Consider the following 23420-nt stretch of genomic DNA (forward strand, 5'->3'; position numbering starts at 1 on the left):
TTATGATTTAATATGTTGCCCCTTTAAACCAATTTTACAGTTAAATATAAAGTTTTTCTAGCTGGACTTCTGTTGCTTGATAGCATTTTACACAATATCCCAACTCTTTGGAATGTGAGCCTTGTGGTGCAGAGGCAGGATGCTAAAACGTAGGATACAGACTGAACTTTGCATCATAAACAGACTGTTAAAGCCGAGGAAGGTGCTTATAAAAGTAGAGTCCATCAGTGAGTTGTTTTTTTTTGTTTGTTTGTTTGTTTGTCGGGTTTATTTTGGGGGGGGGGTCTCCATGTCATAACTTGGTAGTCTTTTTTCCTTCAGATTTTTACATTTTGTGTGTGTGTGTGTGTGTGTGTGTGTGTGTGTGTGTGTGTGTGTGTGTGTGTGTGTGTGTGTGTGTGTGTGTGTTTGTGCAAGTGAGGAAGGGGGGTTGAGTTTGTCCCTTGTATTTACCCCAAGGTTATGAAAGAGCAATACAACATTACTGCAAAATCCCTTTAATTAAAACTCCAGCTCTTTCCTGATTAGGGTGTTTGGGTCTCAGAGTTTGTAATGAAAATGTCCAAAATTTTCATTACTGAAGGAATCGTGACTCTTTTTTTTTTCTTCTTTTTTTTACATTTCTATTTTTCCTCCCCACCAAGTTACCGTGTGAATCACAATTCAAGAATAGCTTTGATCTGAGTGAAACCTCATCTTGGTTGTGTGTCTGTGTGTGTGTGTGTGTGTGTGTGTGTATGTGTATTTAATTTCATGTTACATGTTTTTATGAGATATTGCAGTGGAAACTTAGAAACGGACTTTTGAGACTCTTCTTCATGGCAGTTGCTCAGTTAACCACTAGAGGAAGCTGCATCCCTGCATCCCTGCATCCCTGCCTCCCGCGGCTATGGACACTGTGAGTCTGTGAAACAAACAACAGTGCATTTTGATCCCGTTCTCATGCAGAGGTCTTGATGAGATTGTGTTTAATGAAGCGTCTCCATTATCCTTTTGAGACGCTCAGTGTTGCCTGTCCCTCAGCGCTTTAGACATTTGACAGGCCCACAGATCTATAAAGACTGTCAGTGATGTTACTGAAACACAAACTGTATGCTGTACTAATGTACATGTCAACATTTCAAACTTTGCTGTGGTGTGAAGTGATCGTGTTCACATGCCATGGTGTCTACAAGGACATAAATATTTTAGGAATTTTATTGGAGGAGAACTTGTGGTACTGAATATTTAAAGAGATACTTTTAAATTACCCCTAATAAGAGTTATATCAACATATTATTGAATTTTATGCATAAATGGACATTCTCATGTTTTGAAATAAACATTTATATACTAATACACTTGCAATATCTCATTTCTAAAGCTTTTATATGTGCAGTACTGTAATACTAGACGTGATTATCGCAATAAGCCTGGTTTTTCCTTACATGTGCAAATGTAAAGTTATAACAGGTTGCAAACCATTTGAATATGACAAGCAAATGTGTCATGAAAGACGTTTTGTCAATGTGACGTAGCAAAGTTTATGAACTGATTTAAGGAAAAATATTCCAAAGGTTCAAAATGACAAATTTCCTTAAAATCTTGAACAAACTTAGTTTTTTTCTACTTCTTACATCTATAAAGTAACTTGCAAGCTTGCAAATTCAGGTACTTTTAATTATCCAATTTTTACTTTTTTTTATATCTTTGCAGCAAGTAAAATGTTTTTCATTCTTTGCTGTGCCTCTGCTCTTGTGCTTATAATGCATAAGCACATGCACACTGCATGCAGAGGTCCGTTAGAGCCATGTCCCTAGAAAATTAAAACTTTGTTTAGCTTTAATTTTTCAGGGAATTCCAGGTAGTTTTGCTTTTTTTTTTTTCATTATGGGATGTTTTATTATTTTTTAGTTTGTTAGTTTTGTTTCCTGAATCAACTGTTATTCTGTTAGGTAGCAGTATTGCTTCTGTCAGTAAAATGTTCCTGTGTTTCTGCCTACAACAGGCATCCACAACATGATCGATCCAACCCTGTGGTAAGAAACTGGATAAGTCTTTTTGTTTTTCTTTCAAAACATTTTGTTTATTACAGCGGAAAATATGTCTTTCAGGCCTCACCGTTTTACAGTACTCTTCCAAAATTTTTCTAGCTTGTTTAGATGTTCATTTTGAAAACTTCTGACAACGTGTGTAATGGTGAGGGTGCAGGAAAGGATTTGTTCTAATGAACTGATGGCTGGCTTAGTGCTTCTTTGAAGTAGAGGAGTGCACCACCACTGCAAGGTCTGTTCAGTCCTTTTAAAGGTGTTTTCCACTCAGACAATCAAGCAAGCACCTCAGAAAGTTTTCCTAACTTCCCAGACTCAACTTGACCTTCACCGCCCCTGTTTACAGACATTTTCTTATTAAAATTGGGAGCTGAGGCAAGAGCTTGCTGATAAATGCAATCTGTGCAACTCTGTAGGCATCAATTATTTTAATTTTCGGGGTGCTGTGCAGCTTCTTAAGGGAGCTTCTGAATGGTGAGATAAGATTTGAGGACACAGAGCATTTGTTAAGATTTTAAACTTGCATCCACTCATATTTCTTAATAAGAGCTGGGAAGCTATAACGATTAGGGCTAAAGTCTTTGTATTTTTGGTACTGAAACATTTTGCAGTTTGCTTCTCAAACAACAAAAATAACTAATCTCTCTTAAAGTCACTCAGTTTCTAAATGTCTAATTTTGACCTTTTACTTCTGGAACTTAATTAAACCTGAACCCAAACACTAGAGTGCACTGATACACAATCCAGACTAGTATATCTACTGTATTAAGTCACAGTCTATACTAAACCAATAACTCCACACCCACTGCCACCCACAATGACCATGGGTTACCACGGAGAACAGAAGCAATACAACTGAGGTAGACTTTGTGCTGGATTATGATGTAAAGTAGCTCCATGTCAATTGTGAATATTCCTAAAGCTCTCAGCTAAAATCCTTGTGATATTTCACTTCTTTAATTCTCACAGTAAAATCCTCTCCTGTCTGCAGTAAAGCTAAGCCCAGTTAAGTAAAGGGTCAAATCTGAAGTTGCAATTGCAGGTGACACAAATCTCAGAGACCTGTCAAATGAAAGAACAGTGACCCTAAGTTACTTGAGGAGAGGCTTAACCAGCATATATATATATATATATATATATATATATATATATATATATATATATATATATATATATATATATATATATATATATATATATATATATATATATATATATATATATATATATATATATATATATATATATATATATATATATATATATATATATATATATATATGTATATGTAATGACAACTTTTGACCACACAGGGGCACTTGAGTCTTATAACTAAACATGTGAGTGCATATTGAGGAGTAGCTTTGCCTGCAAGGGATGACTTAGCAGTATTGAACATTTTATTGAAATTTCAACTGAGACATGTGCTCATTTCCACCTTTTATACCAGAATAGACACCAGTTTTAAATGTAAAGTTAGGCATTATTTGAGCTTGTGCAGAGCCCTTATAGTAAGTAATATGTCAGACACCTAATGAATAGCTGGACCAGATGTGTTTCACATTTCATCTCTGTTGATTGTATTTCACACCACAGGAGATTTTCCAGCCAAATCATTGCAGTTATGTTGTGATTTAAAGTAGAACTGAAAGCTTGTTGTTTACATGTACCTGAAACAAAAACAGAAATCGGTTTCTCAAAATACAACAATGTAAACTAGAGAGAATGAAACATGTTGTGGCTGAGAAGAGGATGAGAGAAGTTGGAGTAGCATGCTGATGATTTACACCCCATGCATCGATCAGACTGTATAGAGTGAAGATAATTACATGGTGATAAAGCCAATCAATCATGTCTCCTCTGCTCTCTCACAGAGTTGGATTCTCCATGTTATGATAAAAGAAAGAATGTGCTCTTTGTCAGATGTCTTCACAGCACGTGGGAGATGCTGACAGGGTTGTGAAAAAAATCAATCATAATCCAATCCCAGCAAGTTTTCATAGCTGGATGGGTAAATGTGTCGACGTGCGCGGACAAAACTGACCAATATGCTTTTTGTGCAACATGTGTGATGTGTGGGGTTAAATCTCTCGACCTGCAATTCTGCCTTTACAGTACATGAATGCAGGACACAAGACCCTGGTTGCTGGGAGTGCTTATGCTTCCATTAATCATGCAGAACCACATGTGTCTGTGTCTCAATGTGGGTTTCCACATGCACACACATATACTAAATTGAAATGATCGGCCTTTTGCTCAGAGGAAGTAACTGGGTCACATGTGTGAACAGCAGTCAGGAAGAATTTTAATCAAACTTAAAAATCCCCAATGTACATACCCTTCAGCAACCAATTACAATCCAACTGGGGTAAATGGCAAAGAGTGCTGATATGGAGTAACTAAGTATTGGGGATAATGTGGGGATTTTTTGATTTTGCAAATGTGTTCACACTGATCAAAATTCACTCTGTTTTGAGGGATGATTTGTCCGTGGGAAACAGAAAAGGTGTTCTACCTACAACTCATGTGTTTCCCATCCTCCCCATTGTACTATCTATTTGGTAAATAGAAGCCAGGCACTGTGAGTGATGAGTTTATTAGCTCCTACCAGCTGTGACCAACCCTTGGGTGTTATTGGCGGTGAGGCTGTATAGTGTGTGTGTGATTGTCAGAATGGGGGGTCTCTAGACAGGGCAGGGCGAATGTGAGGCAGAACAGGAGGGGCTCAGGGGAAGGGAATCAAAGGCAAGAGGGGGAGAACCTCATGAGAACTAGAAGAACTCCTTGGCAACTTGAGACGGGATCAGCACTAAATGGGGCACCCCCATTCATCGTAACACAGCTAAATGACAGGGATTGCGAGAAGGTGGGGTGTTGGTGTGTGAAAGTATTTGCACCAGAGCAAAACCACTCAAGACTTGAGGTCCTACTTCACACCATGAGCAAGGTGCCGATGCTGATCCAGCAGAGGAAAAACGTGGGTGCTAAATGGTTTTTGTAAGTTCATGTTCAAGAACCATTAAGAATTAATAACCGTGGGAAAAGAAGATAAGATGGATCTGTTGTAGGGAGCTTTTCTGGAAGAACTCAAATGTGTCAAATGTACATGCCACTAATAAGAGGGATGCACGCACTTGTGCACGTACAGTTGAGTCTTTGATGTTAATTGCCGCAGTGTCATCCATGATGAGTCAGAAACAGAGGTGTGTGTGTGTGTGTGTGTGTGTGTGTGTGTGTGTGTGTGCGTGCGTGTGTGTGTGTGTGCACAGGGGGATCTGCACGCCGGTTTCTCCGGGGTGTAAATGCACCTCAGTGGTCAACCGCCTGCCACACCCTTCACAGTAAACAAAGGCAGACACAACCTGAACCCGCGCCTCTGGATGATGGGGTCATTTATTCATCTGGAAGCATTAAAATGAGTGTTTTTGATCGTGATACCAACGTTTCAACCCCAATAGATGTTTGCTTTTACTTCCAGATGAGTTTAATCTCCCAACCCCCCCCCCCCACTTTTACGCGCAAATGCGCATGCTACGTTTCCCCCTCGTGTAAACTCACCTAAACTAACAAATAAACATTCACACCCGAACACACAGACATGCGCACACGGTGCACACATATTACAAAAAATCTCCCCCTTTGTCTTGGTCGCCTCGGTGGTCGCCCCGAAACAGGAATTCGTCAAGGAAGCGTGTGTGTGTGTGTGTGTGTGTGTGTAGACCAGACTGTCTCCTCCCCCCACCACCATAAGCGCACACACACCACAACTCACCCACACCCCCCTCCTGCATCCCCCTACACACACACACACACACACACACACACCCGTCCTCACTCCCCCATGCCTTTGTGTGTGTTTGTGTTTGTGTGTGTGCGCGCGCTGTGAGGCTGTGTGCCGAAATCCCAGTGACGGAGGTTTTGTATATGAGAGCATTTTAAGTGTATATTTTACAAAATGGCTATCTGTTTCACCGGAAAGGAGAAAAGCTGCAGGCGCCAGTGAAGAAGAGGAGCAGCGTGGACGCACGTGCGTGTCAGCAGTCCTGATCCAGGACGCAGAAAGGAGCGCAGCGCGTCGCCAGCAAGTGCGGCAAATTGGACTTTCCACCATCAGCAACCCTCCTCTGTCTCCTATTCTCTTTCTCTCTCGCCATCCCTGCTCCGTCTGCATAGACACTCCACCTCCCTCCCTCTCCACTCCCATCATACCACCCACCCCCCCACACCCTCGTCTCCTTTCATGATCCCCGAATAGCCTCGCACAGGAGCGCCCCTTGGATATCAGTGAGGGTTTGGAGGTTTTCGGGGTGACTTGAGAGAAGCTGGACATGGATTAAAAAGAAATCGCAAAACTGGAGCAGCACGCACGACCACGCCGGGGTGGAAGGGGGCGACGGGACTCGGTGAATTCACGGAGCCCCCGGGACAGAGGTGAGTGCGGTCCGGATTTTTTTTTCTTTTCTTTTTTTTTTTTTTTTAATTCTGCATGCACCCATTAAAAAAAAAGAAAGCTTTCCTCCCCAGCTCGAGCTTTTATAGAAAGGAAAAAAATCAGCACATGGTTTTCACGTTTCTATGACTGATGATCTCATGCAATCTGCTGGTTCCTGCTTGCGGAGGCGTACCTGCTAAACGCTTCTGTTTAAATATAGTCAATGTGGCTGTGCAGGCTGAATGATCAACAACAGTCAGAGCAAACTGGATGTTTGGATGAGCATGAAACAGTCAGCATCCCAGTTCTGGTTACATTTTTACTGATTTTTCTTTCATATTCAGGTTTTTTTTTTAAATTTTTTTTTTAATGGCTTTGCACGATGGTTAAGATGTTCTTTATCCACTGTTAAGGCAGGTGGGCCAAGTTCGGTTCATCCTCCTGTACATCAAGCCACATTAGCCATGCTAGATCCTTCTGCTTAATTGGGGGCCTTGCTTGTTGGCTTTTACCATGCTGGGCTTGATGATACAGCAAGGTAACTTTGTTGAAGGAGGGATGAACATACACTCAGAATGGAAGAAAAATGATTACTGTTGACATTACAGTGATTTTAGAAATGGAGGTCAGTCCTTTTGTAGAAGTGTGAATTTTCTGGTGACAAGAATAGTTTGGATTTTTAAAAATAAAACAAAAAAGTTTTTCACACTTATTTAGAATAAAAAAACCAAATGCATTTCATAAAATCAACATTGTGTGTTTAGTCTTGTATTTAAAACAGCAACATTATTTTTCAGCAATAATGTCCAGTAAACCAAATTGGTCTATGGGAATAATGCACTTTTAAGCAGCTAAAGCCACTATGTCAAACTTCCAAATCCCTGCTGTACAGTAACATACAGGTAACCAATACATTTCTCTTAAAACATTCTTCACATTCTGTCACGATGCCGTGCTGTGACTAAATGAAATGAAGTTAAAATACTTAAGTTTGAAAAAAAATTTGTGGAAAATAAGTGTGCAACTATATACAAATATACTTAAGTGATCACTTTCACAGACATTTTGCCAAAATGCAAAAAATGCAACCCGCAAAACATGCCAAACACCCCCCCCCCCCCCCCCCCCCCCCCCCACTTTCTCGTCTCAAATTTGGATTTGAAGCTTAACATTTATCATTTTCCTCAGGCAAACTCTAGGAACTGAGACACTAATGGGCAGTTTCTCATTTATCTATTTATTTATTTATTCATCCATTCATTTATTTATTCATTTATTATTTATTTAAAGGGAATTTTGTTTGAGAGAATTGATTAGTGATCCAAAAAAAATATAGTAGCAATAGGCAGATAACAAATACAAGTTAAAGTAAAATCAACTGTTTTACTCAGGTGCTCAGCCTCTTGAGCAGCTCTAATGTGACTCGACGTTGACGATACAAGTCTGTGAAAGTGTCCTGAAGGGACTGAACGCCTTCTCCTCCTTTTGATGTTTTCCTTTGATGATGGTGGAGAGCCCTGTCAAACACTCGTGGCCTAAAATCCTGTGTTGGGTTAAGTTCTGAAGGCTGTTTCGATGGTCGTAGCATATGATTCACATCATTTTCGTACTCATCAAACCCTTCAGTGAACCACCATGCCCTGAGGATGGGAGCATAGTCATCAGAAAAGCAGCCGCTCCCATCAGCTTGGAATGTTTCATCGGAGGGTAAAGGTGATCACTCACAACAACTTTCGATTGATTTGCAATAACACATCCCTCTAAGGGGGCAAGTAGACCCAAACCATGCCCCCTTCACAGCTTAATAGAGCACCTGATCCTCTGACTGTAGCTGTGTTCAGGTTTCTCCTTTAATTTGTCACCTGTCTGTAGTTGCAGCCTCACTGTGATAGTTCTCATAGAGCCAGACTTAACAGATGGGACAAATTAAGAGAAAAATCTAAGTAAATGAGGAGAAAATGACAGATGGAGAATGCTTTCAAACAGGGTACGGGGAACCACTAAATGGATTTAAGATACTCGTATTTTATGACTTAATCTAACCTGTTAGGTAGCTTTCTCCTTTATCATCATGAAAATACAAAAAAAAAAAAAGTCCCACATCTGTGTGTTATTGCTAACTTACTCCAACATCACCATCCCTGCTTTGGTGGCCACTGAGCCTTGCATTTTCCTTGCTGTCAGACAGCTTTACAGCCTGTTTCTCTCCACCGCAGACTACCATCCACTTTTTTTAAACCACACATACACACAAAACATACAAACTGCTTTAGAGTATGGGTACGCACAAGCACATACATGATATACAGCAGCTCAGACTACTCTCACTGCAACCACACACATGTGATGTGTCCCAAAGGACAAATGCTGCTGTTATAGATAAACGACCCCCTTCTTTCAGGCTCGTTCTGTCTGTGTGTGTGTGAAATGCGAGTTAGGGTGAGGTTTAAATGCTGACTGGAGTAGGTCACTGAGACCAAGCGGCTATGAGAGTGAGACCCAGGCTTCAGCGTCTTCTTAAGCTGCTTTCAGCCACACTGGAATCCCAATATCCTCCTCATTTCTGATCCTCTGCACCCCCTCTTGCTTTCCCCCACAACCAGACAGCCAACACACACACACGCACATACACTTCAGTCGCACTATTTTGATTTTCTCATTTTTTCATTCAATTTTTTTCTTTGATCTGTGCTTATCTTTGTCCTCCTCTTCCTCTTTCCTCTCCTCTTTTCCTCCACTCCTCTCCACAGCATTTCTAGGGGTCATGGAAATTAGATGTAGAAGTCTTTGATTCTCTGCCTCACATTGCCTCAGGGTCAGGTCCTCTTATCTAGCAAAAAAAACAGGGACAGAAACGGAAAAAGAAAGGATGATGGTGATAAATACAAGGGAGGAGGGCTGAGAGAGAGGGATGAAAAATGAAGGTTACATGGTTAAAGAGGGGATTATGTCAAAAAGTTGGTAAGGTGTCTATTGAGAGATCACTGTGGGAATTTAGGCAGATACAAGGGGAAGTGGGAGAAAAACAAACAAAGCAAAACTCTACTCAGCAGAATAAAAAAACATGGAAAAACAGACATGCAGGAAGGCTGGGGATAGCAGAAGTTGTTTTACACATGCCTAAACAGCTTTTTACAAATATGAACTTCTTTAGAGAATTTAAAGATGCTTATTTGATGTAAGAGTTAGATGCATTTATGTTCAGTCTGTTTAAAACTTTATCATTTGTGCGCCAGAAAAAACAGATTGAAGACACCTAATCACGCCATCATATATGAGCTAAAAGCAAGTCTAAATGCTGTGAGACAAAACAGAACAACTTAATGTTATAAGAATTAATTCATTCATTTGTATATGATGCTTAGTCCATTCAAAGGTTACAGGGAAACTGGGGCCGATCACAGCAATCAGGCAACAGGCAGGTAATGTTACAAGAATGCTGCTGAAAATAAAAGTTAGAATACAGAGAACAGTATTCCTAAAAAAAAATAAAATAAAAAAAAAAATTGCAGAAAGCAAAAGAAATAACACAGTGTAAAAGAAAATAGGTCAAGAGGAAAGTGAAGGCAACCTGAAATCAGGTTGGTAAGAGGGTGGTGCTGATGATAGATAAGTGAGAAGAAGTGATATGTAAATGGGACAAGGAGATATGGGTGAGGTAGAGGGGCCTGGGAGAGAGCTGGACTGGAACATATGGGCAAAGACATGGAGCTGTGGGGAGAGCTGTGAATATTTAACTCTGTTTAGCTTTCCACTTGTGCCCACAGCTCTTTCCTCTCTCTGACGCCTTCTGTTAGCCTGCAGGTAACTGAAGGCAAGGTATGTCGGTGAATGTGCATGTGTGACAGGGAGAAAAATTCTGAGTTTGTTTGGATATTGAAAAGCTTAAAAGGGATGTTCTGTTGTGTATTTTGTGAAGTTGTGTGACATGATTATGAGCAGTCAGCATGTTTCAATGTTGAAAAGAGAGCTAAAGAAAGACAGCTGGATAAGATAGAACTAAATGAAATCACTGGGTTAAGTTGACGCCATTTCCATTTTTTCTTTTGCTTGACAGCTAAATATGTCTGGAATTACTTCTTAAAAGCAACCTGTTAAGATTGTATCAACTTCATGTGCTTTATACTGAGACTATCGATTTGCTTTGGTAAAATTATAGTTTTACGACCAAAGCATCATCTGCAGAATCAGCTTAAACTTAAAGACATTTTTGCAGAGAATTAGTCTACATTTCCACTGAGAAAGTCCAAAGCAGCAGAAATTCTATTATTTGTTCACATCATCGTAGCATTGTAGCATAGCAGAATTGTAGCATCGCAGAATTGTAGCATCGCAGCATTGTAGCATCGCAGTATTGCAGTATCGCAGCATCGTAGCATTGTAGCATCGCAGTATCGCAGTATCGCAGCATCGTAGCATTGTAGCATCGCAGAATTGCAGAATTGTAGCATCGTAGCATCATAGCATCGTAGCATCGTAGCATCGCAGCATCGCAGCATCGTAGCATCGCAGCATCGCAGTATTGTAGTATAGCAGCATAACATTGCGGTATTGTAGCATTGTTGCATTATAGCACAGCACTGTAGCATAGCATGGTAGCCTCATTGCATTGTAGCATCACAGCATTGTGGCATTGTAGCTTAGCATCGTAGCATCGCAACATCACAGCATTGCAGCATCATAGTATTATGGCATCGGAGCATCGAAGCATAGCATCATGGCATCATGGCATCATGGCATCATAGCATTGCAACGTTGCAGACTCCCAGCATCTTGCATACATTAATTTACATCGGCGTATTGTGCTGCTGGACAGCTGAGAAAGCTAGGCTTGTTGTAGTGTAAGACTAGGTAGTACATTTTTCTTATATTTTTATCTTTTTTATTTTACAAAGATTAAAAAGATTGTGGGTTTTTTTGGGTTTTTTTTGGGATTTCCCATAAATTTTTCACTAATTCTCAGTCACAGTTGATCAGCAGCAGGACTCTTTGGGGAGCAACCATGCACTCAGTGATGCCTGGTAACAGATGTTCTCTGAGAAACAGTGACAATCACATGTAACATCAATCCAAGCTACTGTGCCATTTGTTCAGACTTTGAGTTATTTTAGGTGGAGGAAATGATGTCTTCTGTTCTACTGTTCTGAGTAGCTCTCTGCTTGGCTCTTCAGTCAGATTTCCTCCCTGATTCTTTTGGTTAGTAGCGCTTTAACTGCTGTCACCTGCAGGTAATACACAAGCTACACATAAATAGGCACACATTATGCAATCCCACTCCAAATAAACCCACATTGCACAATTCCACTCCAAACAAAATTACGCAATCTCACTCCGAAGCTCTAAAAGGCCTCAAATAGTTAAAACATACAGTTGAAAAAAGACATTTTTCTGATCATAAAACAACAATAGGTGATACATAGCTTTCATACTACAGTCCTTTCTGGCAGATGCTTTCTTGTGGGTGGAAGCCAGAGTGGCCAGAGAGAACCCATTCACACATGGGGAGAACATTACCACTACGCAGCCATGCAGTCCAATGCCAGTGCAAAACATTCCCACTTCTTATGTTTTCCTGATTCCATTGCAGACATGAACAGAAGCGCCTCCTTTCATTTAAAAGTCCCAACACAGAAACCAAGACACTGACACAGAAACCAAGCAAGGGTAAAGGGGAAGGTAGAATTAATGATTTCTGTTTTTGACAAAGGCTTGCCTACTGCATTCTGCACACACTAGGTATTTGTATTACTTTGTCACTAAGGGTTGTGAAATAATGCCTGGAATTTCTTAATTACTATAAATGAACATTTGCTTTTGAAATCAATCTTACGAATACTTGTATTTCAATATCTCAGTGCATGTGTAGTTGAGTGTATTATTAGGCAAATGTAGGATAATAAGTATATTTATTGAATTAGTTTGTGTCAGTGTTCATTTAAAGCCTAATAATGGACCACTTTACAAGGCACCATAATGGTTAAACTGCTTCAAACACATTTAAATGTGAGTTTCTTTGTAATGATACAAAGAATGGTTCTCAGGATGAATTCATTTTAGTCGCTGCTTCAGTCCCAATCAGTCAGAAAACTGTTTGAACTTGTGTTTCTTGCATCTGATAAGTCTGGGGCTGGCAGACCTTTAATGAATCTGTGATGCTTGCAGAGATATTTATGATAAAAACCAGTAACAATGCGCTGGATATTCATTCTAATGTTTTATGGCAATCTTTTAACCCTGCAGGATGTGATTGGTCCCACCCCAAGATGACATCCCCCAAAAACAAAACCAAGAAGAAACCACCCAAAGACAGCATGACACTGCTGCCATGTTTTTATTTTGTGGAGGTACGGAAAAAAGTCACAAGTCAAAGCATCTCACTATTTTTAACTGAATTAGTAACCTCTGCTGAATTTTTTCTTCATAATTCTGCCAATAGAGTGTTGTTGGCTGGCTGCATCCGGATGCGTGCAATCATTAGTGTACAGAGTCTGAAGCTATTCTTTATCATGTATGAGTGTGTGTAGCTATGAGCTTGTAGTTAAGATGAACATGGAATGAATCACTTCTTTCCAGGCAAAAATTTCATACTAGTCACTCCTTGCCTCGCCCTTGGCCTTGTCATATATGTCGGGGATTGATATTCATGTGCGTGCACATGTCTGTCCAGCTCCCCATCGTCCTGTCCTCCTTGGTGTCCCTGTACTTCCTGGAGTTGACAGATGTCTTGTCCCCGGCGATGGTGGGATTCCGTTGCCATGACCGTGACCTCTCAATGCCCTACGTAGAGACGGGAGATGAGCTCATCCCTCTGTTGATGTTGCTGAGTTTGGCCTTCGCTGGGCCAGCAGCTTCCGTAAGTTTCCGTCCCAAAGCTTTTACAGTTATCTAAGAACTGAAACCATTCCCTTATAACATTAGTATTCATTTGGAGATCTGTTTAAGCTAGTCTGTTTTGATTTCAAGACATTAATGTCAGATAAGCAAGCTAAACAAAGCTGAACCCCACATTGAGCAGTTTATTCCCTGTAGATTCCTTATTTCCTGGCATTTAATCAATTTTTGCTGTAAAAAATGTAAATCCGAGCTGAGTCAGCCTATATGTTACAAAGATGCAACCTCTTCAGATCAGAAGTTTATTGATGTTATGTTTGTCTCAAGGATTTTGTGCAGAAACACAAAAAATACATTGATTACACAAATGAGCAAATGTACACCTGCTTGAACTCCTACAAAACAAATTCCATCTCCTATTTTAAATGCAAGATCAATGCATGCATTGATAAATATACACCTGGCATTCCTGTGCACATCATCAAACATGCCACAGGTCTACCCGATCAATACACACTCTTGCACACAAACACATACACTGCTAATCTATCAGCAGCATGGAAACGAACAGACCTTTCCAAAGCTCATTTATCACTGCGATTGGAAGTGATCGCTGTTCAGTAGCGTCTTGCCTCCATTGTCTCCCAGCTGTACTTGCTCACCGTAGATCACAATCACAGACATTTATATCTGACATTAATGGCACCTTTTTCTACTGCCCATTCTATTTTTATTTGATTGTATCTTTTGTTTTTGAGTATTTCTGTTTTTGTCTCTCAGTGTTGCGATGCAAAACAGGAAATTATCTGCATCACACCTTCTCCCCCACTTTTTCCTGTTGGTGGCTGTAGATTATGTTGGGGGAAGGCCTGATGTACTGCATGCAGTCCAAATTGAAGACTTGTCCCAGGTCAGAGGGGAGTATAAATGCAGGAGGGTGCAGCTTTAACTCTTTTTTACGCCGAACTGTACGCTTTGTTGGTAAGTCCAACTACCGGTTCTTTCAGAGGTTACAGATGGATGTTTTAATAGTTATTCAAGCTAACTAAATCATGACACCAAACTCCTCCCTGAGTACACATGTGAAGCAGTTTAAGACCTTAAAAATATTTTTGTTCAGTTAATTAGACCACACTGAAACAGCGAACAGCCTGTCAGGGTAGGATCAGAAGAAAAATATTACATTTGGCCTTTTGGGATGAAGTTAACATTTTTTGCTGTTAGTAACAAAATAGTTTGGTTCAGTTTTGGTTCAAAGAAATTTTTCAGTGCCTGAGCACAGATTGTTTCTATAATTTGCCTATAATTTTATTATACTTTTTTATCAAAGAGGAATAAGCTAATTAAAGACAATAAATGAAGGATGACTTTTAAATGAAAACGGGTTTAATAAAACTAGAAATATCTTGAGGGATCCTTTGAGCTTTAAAGTGAAAAGAGTAATTATTTCTCCTTACCAAATTTCTCTCTCAGAGCATAAAGTCTTTAATATATAAGAAACTGTGGGTTGGTGGCGTCACTTAGAAACTGTGTGAATTCATCGTCATTTGCCGCCACTGCACATGTTTGTAAATGATCAGCTCTGCGTGAAGAAGCCACCAGAGGCTTTTAGTTCATTTAACAAAGATGTCTTACCAACTCTCCCTCTAACCTCTCTCCCTCAGGTGTTCATGTATTTGGTCTCCTGGCAACAGCCTTGGTGACAGATGTTATCCAGTTAGCTACCGGCTACCACGCCCCTTTCTTCCTCACAGTGTGCCAACCCAATTACACGGCCCCAGGAGTGTCATGTGACAACAATGCCTACGTTACACAAGACATCTGCATGGGGAAAGACCAATACGCTATTTTGTCAGCTAGGTAAGACGTATTGTTACTCCCAGACACTGTGTAGCAGACTGGAAAAAAAATGCATCCCTGTATGCCAAAAATGCAGACCTGTGTTGATCTGCAGATAGAGTGCAGTCAGTACGATGAATTATTGTTTACTGCAGGTTCTTATCTAGACATACGTGATAATAAAAAGTGCTAGATAGGTTTTACACATTAAGCAAAGTAAGTAAATTTGCATATAAAAAGGACCGTCAAATTAAAACTGATTTTAAAAAGAACATTACTGTGAGCTGGTTTATAAAAACATGTTTTTACTAATAGAATGAGAACATGTTTCTTTTTCTTAAATGAAATCTTCATTTGTACGACAAAACTTAACAGGTCATTTCTTCCTGACGGGGGTTTTCCTTTGTAAATGTTATGGCTTTGAAGATGCTCTTTAGCTGCACAGTTTGATACAGGTAGACATAGACCAGGTAAACAAGCCCCATCAGGTGGCTATAAAACACATTGAGTTCATTTACACTAGAAAATATTACACCCTAAGTAGAGCTGATACAGAAATTAAATTTAGCACTTTTATTTATTTTTACATAATTTAAACAAAGAAACAGAAACCTAAAATGATTTCACATTTAGAATAATAGTAATTATGGGTTGTTTTTTTCATTTTAGCTTAATGCCTCACCTCATTTATTAAATATATCTTAGATGCAGTTGCAGCATTAAACATAAAATGAATTAGTCAAATCAAAGATGACTCACTTCTACAGAAGCATAAAGATGTCAACCAAATAAATAAATAAAACAATTGAGCTCAACATATTATAACATGATAGATGTTATTTTAAAGCATGAAACATAAACCGAACCATTTTCATCTTTGAATGAGGAAACTTTGCACTGAATTAAAAAAAAATGTTCAGATTGCAAAATGTGATTAAGTTGTACTTCATTCTAACCTGAGACATGGTGAGAGACTCTGCTGTTACTCCTCAGATAACACAGGCGTTTTGACGTTACACCCTTTAGCAACTTTAGTCTCCCTGTGCTTCATGTATTGTATTTCATAGTTCATAGTTATTAGAAGACAACAAAGACATAGGCATAACCAAGAGTAACACAGACTCCCATGCACACACTGTCCCACATCCCTACTGTGTGTGCAGCAGGAATGGCAAGAACAAATACTGGATCTTTCTAAAATGTTTTTTACTTCAATTATTCCAAGACACTTTAATTTTTACAATAAAACTATGACGTCATGGTGTGAAATGTTCCAATGTTTTTATTTGGGTGACAGCCCTACATATCTGTACACTTCAGCTCGTGTTCACATAGAGCAGAACGCTCCTTCGCCAGCTCATAACAGCATTAACTGCAGCTCAACAAGTTAAAGGGAAAAAAGGAAAGCATGTAATGTAAGGATGAATGCACAGATTCCATAAGGCATAATAAATAAGATTTAAGATTCACTGCGGGAGATTCTAAAGGTTTGACCTTAATTTAGCTTAATTCATGCCCTATAATGGCACCATGGCATTCTGTGTTTGTTAATGCTCACATCCAAGGATATGTATTCAGTTTGACAAACAGTCATTTGGACAAGCACACAGGTTTTAGTGTCCTAGCATGATGCGTCATGCATTTAGGTTCATTCAAAAGGCAACACACATTTAGTTTACACAGAGTTGTTCTAATGAAAACATTAATCTTTTTTTTTTCTGTTTCTGACTTCAGTCATTCCCTTCTAACTCTCCTCCTTTGTCCCCTTAGGAAAACATTTCCATCCCAGCATGCAACACTGTCAGGCTTCGCTGCTGTATATATCTCTGTAAGCACTTCCTTTGTTTTATTACGATGCTTTTGCATGATGCTTACAAATATGAATCTATGTGTGGTTTGCTGAGTTTATCCCAATTTTACTAAAATAATTGCCAGTTGAGGTTTTTTAATCTTGCAAAATCATGTATGATGCATACAATTCAAGTATAACTACATTTATTAGTCTTTCTTTTATTCTATAAATAATTCTTTATCAGTTCAAATATTATAAACTTCCCAGACGCTCAGGCTCATATACCAAACTAACATTGGTGCTGAAGGACCATTTCATACATACAAGAACTGCTTTTTAAGCACAGATATTAGTCTTCATCTTTATATCAGCTATTGCCAATATGAGTCTTTTGGCATTCTGCAATCCAGCACTGATGGCACCAGTATGTGAACTGTACACTATCATTTTTCCATGAGGTGACACCCTCCCACACATCCCCTCTTCAATCAGCGGCTATTGCAAGCTACTGGCCATATGACTGCTGCCTCACTGGACCCACGATGTTCATATTAAAAGTCACTAGACAAATTTCTGTTGAAGGACAGACAGGAGAAAGAAAGCAGCTGTTTCAGCTGGCAGAGGTACAATGAAAAGTCTAATCTGTTCAGTGCATTGATTTTTTTTTTCTACCTAACATATTTATCTTTTTTTTTTTTTTCAAAAGAAGCTATAAAATTCTGAAGAATTGAAAAGCTAATTGTGTATTACAAAGCTGACACTTAATTTAAGGTGTGCTGGCAAAGTGTTCATCGAATATAAGTAAGATTTCTTCATCTTGACAGTTTTTCCTCGTGAGATTTTATGCCCACTAGCCCATGGACATGCTTGTTAAAAAGAGTGGGGTTTTTTTGCAAGGCCTGCCATTCTGCCACTCAGCTGTCCTCTAGTTTATATAATCAAAATACAGTGTGTGTGGTGAGAATACGAATGCCCAGAGAGCTGTATTCTCCCCGATTCTCTGCTTCCCCTGTGCTCTTCCCACCTCTGCTTAACAGTCAATGGATGTTTGCCTAGCTAACCACATTCACATCATTTATTTTGTTTCCTTTTTAAGTTAAAGCTGTTAAACCTTATCAACCAAGTAAAAAAAATATTGTATGATAGAAATGCTTGTTGTTTTCTATCAGTAACTTAAAGTCAGTTCATTAGTCTCAAGTTTACTAATGCAAGGCTAGCATGGCTTTCAGAAGGAACAGCAAGTTAGCCTAGCCTACTGGGAACAAGGGGGATGACAGCCTGGCTCTGGCCAAAGTAACACCTAAGAACATTATGTCTTGGCTCAGCTTATTTACTAGGATACCATTAAGGGTTTTTTTTCTTGTAAGAATAGGACATAGCAGAAACTAACGTTACGGCTGCACCAGATCAAAAAATAGGCTCATACCCCTGAAGACCAGTTTCATTCATTCATTCATTATCCGAACCGCTTAGTCCGATTAAGGGTCGCTGGGAAGCTGGAGCCTATCCCAGCAGTCTTTGAGCTAAAGGCAGGGTACACCCTGGACAGCTCGCCAGTCATAAACAAAATTTAAGTCCGACCCTCACTGGAAAGGAATCTGATTTACTGCTGGAAATGCATACCAGTTCTGATACTAGTTCTACAGGGAACAGACCATTTGTACAAGGGGGTCTGGTACTTCATATTCTCAGGGGATCATCCAACGGAGTACCTGGGGGACATGGTGAAACACCTTCCCAAATCACATGTGACTGGTTGGGTGAACTCCCATGCCCACTTCAAGTCTCAGAAGACGGTCCACTGTTCCACAACTATGATGAAAGCCACACTGCTCCATCCCAATCCAAGGTTACTCTATCCAACAGACCTGCCGCTCCAAGATCCCTGACTAGACCTTACTAAGGAGCTGAAGAGTGGGATCCCTCTGTAGTTGGAGTTCACCCTTAGGCCCCCTCTTAAAGAGGAGAACCACAAACCAAGTCTGCCAGTCTAGAAGTACTGATCCCAATGTCCACATGATGCTTCAGAGCCATGTCAACCAAGACAGCCTCACAGCATCCAGAACCCTGAGGAACTTCCTGCCCTGCCACCAAGGAGCTTTTTAATCAGCTCAGCAACCTCATCCCAAGAGATGAAAGAACCCACCCTTGGGTCCCCCGACTCTGTTTCATCAGAAAACTCTGTGGGTTTTTGGAAGTCTTCAAAGTATTCCTTTTACTGACCCCCAACATCCTGAGTCAAGGATGCAGCACCCCATCCTAACTTTATACAGGATTGATGGTGCAGCGCTTTCTCCTCCTGGCCACTGGATGGTAGACCAAAATCTAACATATTCTACATATTTTCAAACTGCCCATTTAAAGATGAAATTCAATAAAACTAAAAGGATATTTGCAGTCACTCCACCGGTAGTCACCATACATCAACACTAACTGCCCATTGTCAATTTATGTGTGTTTCTCTTTGCAGATGTACTTCAATGCCAGCATCAACAGCACAACTAAGCTGCTGAAGCCACTGCTGGTGTTTGCTTTCTGCATGGCGGCAGGCCTCGCTGGCCTGACACAGATAACACAGCACCGCAGTCACCCAATAGACGTCTACGTGGGATATCTGATAGGGGCTGGAATTGGCGTCTACCTGGTTAGTTGAATGTTTAAGAAACAGTACAAAACAAAGACTGTCTGCTTCATTTACACTATTCAAGATAGATGTAATTAAGAGTCCAAATAAATTATGATGTTCATTAAAGTTTTTTTAAATTTTTTGTTTTTGTTTTATTTTAACTAGAATTATCTTTTCATTTAGCTTACTAACATATGTCCTTTTTAAAAAATTCATTCCTTATTTCAGGCTTGAGTTGTGGACTGAGTGCCACAATATGTTTGTATGTATTCAGGGATTTATTTGATCCCTGGGGAGCAGCTAACGGCCAAAATGCAGCCTTGTGGGAGTGACAGCATACACATAAATAGATGTTTTTAATAACAAGGTTTGGTTGTTTTGCTGGGACTGAGTCGTCTGATTGTAATATTTTAACACTATCACAGCATGTCCTGACAAATTGCTTCTTTTTTTTTTTCCATCGCCTCTCCTCCCTGTGTGGCTTCCATACTTTTTTTTCTCAGAGCATTTTTTTCTTCTCCTTCTTTTTTGGCAGGCTATATATAGCCTTTTCTATTATGGAGGATAGATGGGGGGGGGGAGAACGAATAATCCGATAAGAATTCTCAGGAACAATTTCACACTTCATTTTAAGAAAACTTGTCGTTGCCATTTTCCACGCTTCTCTTCTCCTCTTTCTCTCTTTTTTTTCTGCGGTCTCTTGCTTTTTAAAGAGGGGGAGGATTTCCTCCCATCATTAAGGATGAAGATGGGGAAAAGGATGGATTCATGCTGACCTCAGACAAAACAAGAAGGAGGGATGACTATTCATGTGCCCTTTGTTCACAAACGGAAATAAATGCAGTTGTTGTTTTTTTTTGCCAGGCTGCAATATAAGCTACAGCTTTGAAAATTCATTTTAACACTTAAGTCTTTATTTAACATGCAAAGTACTCATGTTTCCTCATTTATTTTTCCACCCTGTATCCCTCTTTTCCGTCTTAGGCTGTGTATGCAGTGGGAAATTTCAAAGCATCAGAGGAAGATGCTCCCTCTTTACAGAGATTATCTTCAGTCCATCAGAAAGAGGGCCTCAGGATATTAAGTCAACGGAGTCATGACTCCCTGTACAGGAAAACTCCCAGAGTGTCTGAAAGTAGGGAGGAGCTGGGAGCCGGGCTGGGGTCTGGAGCCCGCAGTAAGGTGAGGCGAGAGAAGGCATCCCTGGCCTCCCTGAAACGAGCAAGTGCTGACGTAGAGCTGCTGGCAACCCGTGGTCCCATGGGTAAGGAGACCATGGTAACGTTCAGCAACACCTTGCCTCGAGTCGCTAATGGCAGCAGCCCCATCTCCCCTTCCGAGGAGCCAATCACCACGCAGCGTCACATGACTTTCCACGTGCCCTTTGACCCCCAAAAGTCTCGACAGCTTGTGTCAGAGTGGAAGCAGCGCTCGCTGGAGCTCCGTAGCCAGAGTTCACGAGATGACGACGAGGTGGAGGATGAGAAAGACACTAGAGGTGAAGGAGGAGCAGCTGCGGGAGACGGAGAAAACCAAGGGATGCCTTCATCTCTTTATCCCACAGTGCAGGCGAACAACAGCACTGCCGCACAAGCTGGAGCCAGGATGGTGGTGGCACCCCCACTAGTTCACATCCCTGAAGAGGCTTCTCGGCCGCCACCTGTTTCCCCCAAGAGCGCCAAGACTCGTGCCAAGTGGCTGTCACTCACAGAAGGAGAAAGGGTGAAAGAGCCTGGACCGGGACCCATTGCTGTGTCGACTCCCCGCGTGCCCAACACACAACCCAACCAGCTGCCCAGCCAGCAAAGAGTCACTCAGGTGAGGTGGAAATTAGAAAATGAATGCTCCTAGATGAGCCGATTAACTTATATCTTGAACAGTAGTTTTATTCCTGGTTGACAAATGGAACCCAATCAGCAGATGAAAATGTAGTTCAGAGAAGGGAGGAGATTTAGCAGCTGTCTAACGCTGACTACGCTGGACGCATGATTTATTTAGTCACTAAAATCAAAACAGAATACTGGAAGAAGCCATTTCACTGATTAGTTTCCAATAAGCTGCACCCTCACAAGGGTGCAAATAGTAATTAAAGGCAGCTTAAATCTTATTGAAACGTCTGTGAGGATATTTAATGTGTTAATGTAATGCTTTACAATGTTTACCAGAATAAAATGATGTTATTTCATATTGCTGATGTCAGCTGATGCATGCTGATGAGAACTTATGCCGTCCTGTAGGTCATAGCCATGTCAAAGCAACAGGGTCATGGACCAGCTTCTTCTTCAACGAAGACCTCAGAAGGTGGCTCCTCCTCTGGAGGGGGCTCCAACTGCTCCGAGTCGCCATATTACCGCATCTCGTCTGATCGGGACAGCTGCACCGGAAGCAACCCGGGGAGCATCGCTGGCAGCGGGAGCATTGTCACGATCGACGCTCACGCGCCTCACCATCCAGTGGTGCGCGTGTCGGCCAGTAACGGTAAACCATGGGAGTGGAGAAACACCATCAGCGGTAATATGATGACGGCCGACGCAACTGGCGACAAGCATCGCGCGGCGCTGCAGCGGCAGGACAATGTCAGCCACTACAGGGATTACCGGACGCTCCCAGTGAAAACAGACTCACTCTGCTCCTCCACAACCAATGGCAGTGCTGAGGGAGGAGCGGATCTGCCTCCTCCACCTCTCCCAACCGCCTCCTCCCCGCTGCCTCCACCACCTCAGTTATCATCGCCTCTTCCTCCACCGCCTCCTCAGTCCTCCTCTTCCCCCATGCCTCCCCCTCCACACTCCACTTCTCCATTGCCTCCGCCTCCCCCTCATTCTTCCTCCTCTCATATGCCTCCTCCTCCTCACCCATCTTCTCAGACTTCTCCATCCCTTCTCCAATCCTCCCATATGCCCCCACCTCCTCACCCCTCATCCTCCCATATGCCCCCACCTCCTCACCCGTCATCTTCCCAAATGCCCCCGCCTCCTCACCCTTCTTCCTGCCAAATGCCCCCACATCTTCACCCATCCTCTTCCCAGCTGCCACCTCCACCTCACCCCTCTTCTATGCTTCCGCCTCCTCACCCATCTTGCTCGAGCATGCTTCCTCCTCCCCCCCACCCTGACCTGCTGATAGACGGCCACAGTCAGGCGCTGTCCCGCTCCTCCACCTTGCCTCGCCGGCCCTCCGTTTCCGCCCGCAGCCATGCGGAGCAGGAGCACTACTACAAAGCCATGCAGAACGAGAGGATGTTATAGTAAAGACGAAGGACAACTGCCGCTCATCATCGTTACAATACAGATTCTACTTGAACAAAACTAAGCAGAGCAGGCAGTAAAACAGGGCAGGTTGTGACAAACATGTTGAGATTTATGACTTTTGCTGTGTGACAAAACGTTTGGAGCCACTGAGGGAGTTTGGGACTAAGAGGAGGACTGGCAGCTTACAATCTCAGCAGGAAATCAGTTTTTTTTTTTGTTTTGTTTTTTTCCTTGCTGACGTTCATCGCCAGCAATGACGAGAGAAAGAATTGATCAAAGAAGAAAGAAGAGCAAAAGAGCAGGGTGCAAAAAAAATAGAATAAAATATAAACCCTGTATGACTTCTGCCGCCAGCGACTCCTGAATTTCTTTGAGACACGTTCAGAGGAGGCTGCAGCAGAAAGAGAGATATCACAACGAACGGTCTGGGATTTGCTAAGTCGAGTATACCCCGGAGAGGCGGGATAACACTGAAAAAACAACTACAGGCAATGCTGAAGCTGTTTGAGGTTGCCAACTATCGCACACCGAGAATTTCCTCTTGCGTTCAGATGAATGGAAAAAATGTTTTAGTAAAATCAAGTTCAGCCACATGTTTAAGAGTATGGGACATTTTCTA

The 23420-nt window shown here is 41.2% G+C and overlaps 1 protein-coding gene across 1 annotated transcript; it reads left to right on the top strand.

The window, feature by feature from the left end:
* Positions 1 to 12725: 12725 nt before the first annotated feature.
* On the top strand, positions 12726 to 22798 carry plppr3a (phospholipid phosphatase related 3a; the record flags this gene model as incomplete). Its single annotated transcript, XM_079262689.1, has 8 exons — positions 12726 to 12806; positions 13130 to 13315; positions 14145 to 14274; positions 14958 to 15153; positions 16903 to 16960; positions 19395 to 19568; positions 20535 to 21368; positions 21788 to 22798. 8 exons carry the CDS (start codon positions 12726 to 12728, stop codon positions 22796 to 22798), a joined length of 2670 nt encoding a protein of 889 aa, XP_079118815.1.
* Between the last annotated feature and the right edge of the window lie 622 nt (positions 22799 to 23420).

Source organism: Telmatherina bonti, assembly GCF_933228915.1.
Source record: "Telmatherina bonti genome assembly, chromosome: 22".
Taxonomy (NCBI): Eukaryota; Metazoa; Chordata; class Actinopteri; order Atheriniformes; family Telmatherinidae; genus Telmatherina; species Telmatherina bonti.